The sequence below is a fragment of the Pyxicephalus adspersus genome, chromosome 4 (assembly GCF_032062135.1).
Source record: "Pyxicephalus adspersus chromosome 4, UCB_Pads_2.0, whole genome shotgun sequence".
NCBI lineage: Eukaryota > Metazoa > Chordata > Amphibia > Anura > Pyxicephalidae > Pyxicephalus > Pyxicephalus adspersus.
The window spans coordinates 110928175-110932123 of record NC_092861.1 but is presented as its reverse complement, the minus strand read 5'-3'; the positions used below and the strand labels follow the sequence as shown (position 1 = coordinate 110932123).

The 3949-nt window shown below is 36.6% G+C and overlaps 1 protein-coding gene across 1 annotated transcript in view; it reads right to left on the bottom strand.

Moving 5' to 3' along the window:
• CCDC170 (coiled-coil domain containing 170) overlaps positions 1-3010 on the bottom strand; it is a gene marked incomplete in the record, with an annotated part of 31372 nt that extends 28362 nt beyond the window's left edge. The window contains 1 exon segment of the mRNA XM_072410248.1: positions 2525-3010. Within this exon segment, the coding sequence (XP_072266349.1) occupies positions 2525-2683 (159 nt within the window).
• Positions 3011-3949: the final 939 nt, after the last annotated feature.

Sequence of the window (3949 nt, the reverse complement as noted above, 5' to 3'; positions counted from 1 at the left end):
ACCTAAAAAGCGAGTTGCAGTGGTGAGGATAAGAAAACTATGACATAAATATTTTTGTATATATTCCCTTTGCTGTCAATGTTCAGGCCCTGACATGGTTGTAGCATTTCTTGTCCTAGTCCTTTTTACAGATGTTATTCTTTATATCCCATGGGAAATCTCCAACACAATGGCATAGCTGGAAGAGGTCAAAATTGTTCAGTTTCTTTTCTAATATAAAACTATAGGGATGGGGGCACAGGAGATTTGCAAGGAACAAGTCCAAGAAGAGAGATCCCGAAATTAATAAAAGGGGGTCACCATTCCAGCTTCAATCTCCTTCAAAATCTTCTCTGCCACAACATTTTCCAAACCAACAACAGAAGCTAAATTGTTAACAACCACGACCACCATTAGCAGGCAACTGGAAGGCAAAGGCAAAACCATCAATTAACATATCTTCCCTCAGCTAGTCTGGGTAAACCAGTAACCATGGGAGCTAATTTCACTGAAGTGTGACCCTTTGAGAAAAGGCTCCTGATTATAGATAGCAGTGGCGAGGTGCAGGTTGGCTCTAAGTCCAAGCATGTTGGGGCAGGTGCTGATAGGAAAAAGTGAGACACTCGACATGTGTAATCTGCTCTTGCTTTAATGTTGGGGGTAATTCATTTTGTTGTAAGATGACTGGTTGCAGCTTTATCCTAAACCTCTGCGGGACGCTTGTATCAATATACATTAGGTTTTACAGATCAGGAGCACCTAGCAGGTTAAACTGGACTGCGGAATGGAAGCTGAAGACCTTAATAGGCCAGGGGTTTTCTGTGCTGGAGAATGGAGGCTGTCAATAATAATACTATAATTATGACTATTATAATACAATGTATAGACAGTTCCAATATCGTTTCAAAGCAATGTTAGTACAATACATGTTCCCTGCTGCCATCTTGCAGAAAATATAGATACCATATATCTTCAGGAAAACAAACTTTGATAGAGATGGAGACAAGTGGCTCCTTTCTCGTACTCAAGGTGATGTTGGACATCTGTATTTCTAAGGTGTTACATATTGTTCTCACATGTGTAGGTCACAATGGTGAACAACAGATAAGGGAGACTGCCACACTCCAAACACTGAACTGAAGACACTAGTTTGGACCACAACACTCAAAACACTGAACATTACAAGCTCTGAACCATGTCACTAAATACACTGCATTGTATATTATTCATGCTGGACCACAAAACGTAATACACAAAACTTAAAATTACAAGCTCTCTAGACCAACACACTGAATACTCCGCTATACATGGCATACTATGTACCATCACACACCAAATACCATGCTGTAGAGCACCAAACTCCATATACTGTACTATATTCAATATATTCTGGATCATCACACTCTATATACTGCCCTATATTCAACTTACTCTGAATCATTATACAGTAGGAGATTTGTGTTGTTCCCCTCTTCACTCGTTTTAAAGTATACTATAGAGCCACCTCTTTAGGCAAATATATATGTAAATCAGAGAGAAAGATGAAAGAAAGAGGTTTGAGGCTCACTGTTTCATGCAAATAGTGAATTATGTATTTTTACATATTTGATCAATACATAATTACAGTATACATGTATCCGTATTTTACCTAGGTCCTGTTACCAATTCACAGGGCTTAGGTATTTCATACTATACATAGTAAAAAACACCTAAACCCTGTAAATTGCTAAAAGGACCTAGGTTAAATACTGATACTTGTATACTGTAATTATGTATTGATCAAATATGTAAAAATACATAATTCATTATTTGCATGAAACAGTGAGCCTCAAACCTCTTTCTTTCTTCTTTCTACCTGATTTACTCTGGATCATCACAATCCATATACTGCACTATATTCTATATACTCTGGATCGTCACACTCAATATGCTAAAGTGAATATTACATACATGTGTTACACCATCCTTTATATTTTACATATCACCAAAGTTCACATACTGAACCACCACACCACTTCCTTTTTTACATTAAGAACCATAGCACTCCATTCTGTATACTGTGCTAATGTTAAGTTATATTTAAAATCTATTTATTTGTTGATAATTGAAGACAACCAAATGTGTGGACTGTAAAAATACCACTTTAAAGAATAATCTATCCTCTCTGAAGATTATGTTTAAAGATGTTTTTCTTTTTTTCATAGAAACAGAAATATTTTTTAAAGCTTTTGCCGCACTCAGCATTAACACAAAACAAATTGTATAGAAAAGTATGGCACGGCTGATGGATCAGCAGTTTAAACAAGAAATAAGTCTTGTGATATATGTATTCTGTTTCATGTGTAAATATGTTTTATTTAACAATTTATGGGCAACGTACAGCCATGTTTTAATTTTAATAATATATTATTTCGCTGTAATTAACACAGTACACACACCTTTTTTATCTTGGAACAAACCAATATTTTAACAACTTCTGAAGTGCACAAAACCAAATATAAATAAAGTGATGTGTTTAACAAATATATATTTTTAAGATATATACCTCTGGTTCTTCTCCTCTCAGTGAGACAGCTGGGGAGACAGAATGAAAAGCTGAATTTCTATTACCATCATGGTGTCTGCTTTCATAGGCTGCCTTGGCCCCAGGGACACTGGATGGAGATGGGCGATCGCTGTTGTTGCTCAGGCTGCTGGTGCTCATTCTTTTGGGACTGGAACCCAAGTTCAGGGGAATTGGAATAAGAATATTGTCTGGATCTATCTGCTGTTAGCTAAGGAGTGCAGTCCTGTGAGCACTACTAAAGGCACAAATGTTTCCAGGAGACATGGCTGCATAGCAACCTGTATACACACAAGGCTGTGTTCATGAACAGGAGGGGTGGCATTGTGTCACAATGTGGATTGCTTGGGAAAAAAAGTTCCAAGTTTGAGAAAAGATAATCTAAAAAAAAGAATTTGAGGTTTTTATGTTGACAGCTTTAAAACCATACCAAGGGATTTTTACACAGATTATTTACAATATTCTATACATATATAGATTGCAGATTTTTTTTTAATTAAATTATTAATTAAATCTTATTGCAGATGTAAAATATCTGCATTTACATAGCCTACATATAGGTATCACGATTTGATGATATATATTAAAACCTATAGAATTTAATATACTGTTGCCTTGCACAGAGACTCTAAGTTTAGGTATTATTAGCTAAAACATTAAAACTACTGATGTGAATACAATTCACCCATAAGCAGTAAGGGAACAATCCGTTCTTGAAGGTTAGGTGTAATGTGTTGTAAAAAAAACTAATTTTATCACCATTTTCAAAATTTGTCAGGGTGCTGAACTACCTCCCACTCACTCTTCAGGCCATTCAAGACTTGAAGTTACCTGCAGTGTTCTAACGCAGGCTTAACCACACTTCAACTGCTCCCATTCATCTGAATAGGAGTGATTGGGAACCATGTTGTCCATGTGTTTGTACATGATTCAGCCATACAATAAAGCAGTTGGCAAACTCTGCAGTTGACAGTATAGTAGTTGATGTGAGGTGGCTGGGAGCATCTAACAACATGGTTTGTAACCAGTAGTCTGAAAGGGGGCATACAAGTCAAATAATTATGAATGAAAGTTCTTTGAAAATCTGACGTGTACATGTGTCGTCCCTATGTGGGTCAAGGGAGGAGAGCACAGCAGGGTGCTGCTCGTCCTCACCTATCCCTTCTTCATAGAATGAAGTAATAATCTGTCACTGGAAATGATCATAAAAGATATTTACTGTGTGTACCCAGTAGCATCCAACCACACTTATACCATAGCATCATGTCATAATAATAACACCGAATTGTGGCACTAAATTTGGGTTGTCATCCATCTAGTTTTGAACTGAACGGTCTGGTTTTTATAGCTGCTACCTAATTCTCTAATTACTATGCAAAATTTTTGTTGGCATTCTGCAAAGAAAGT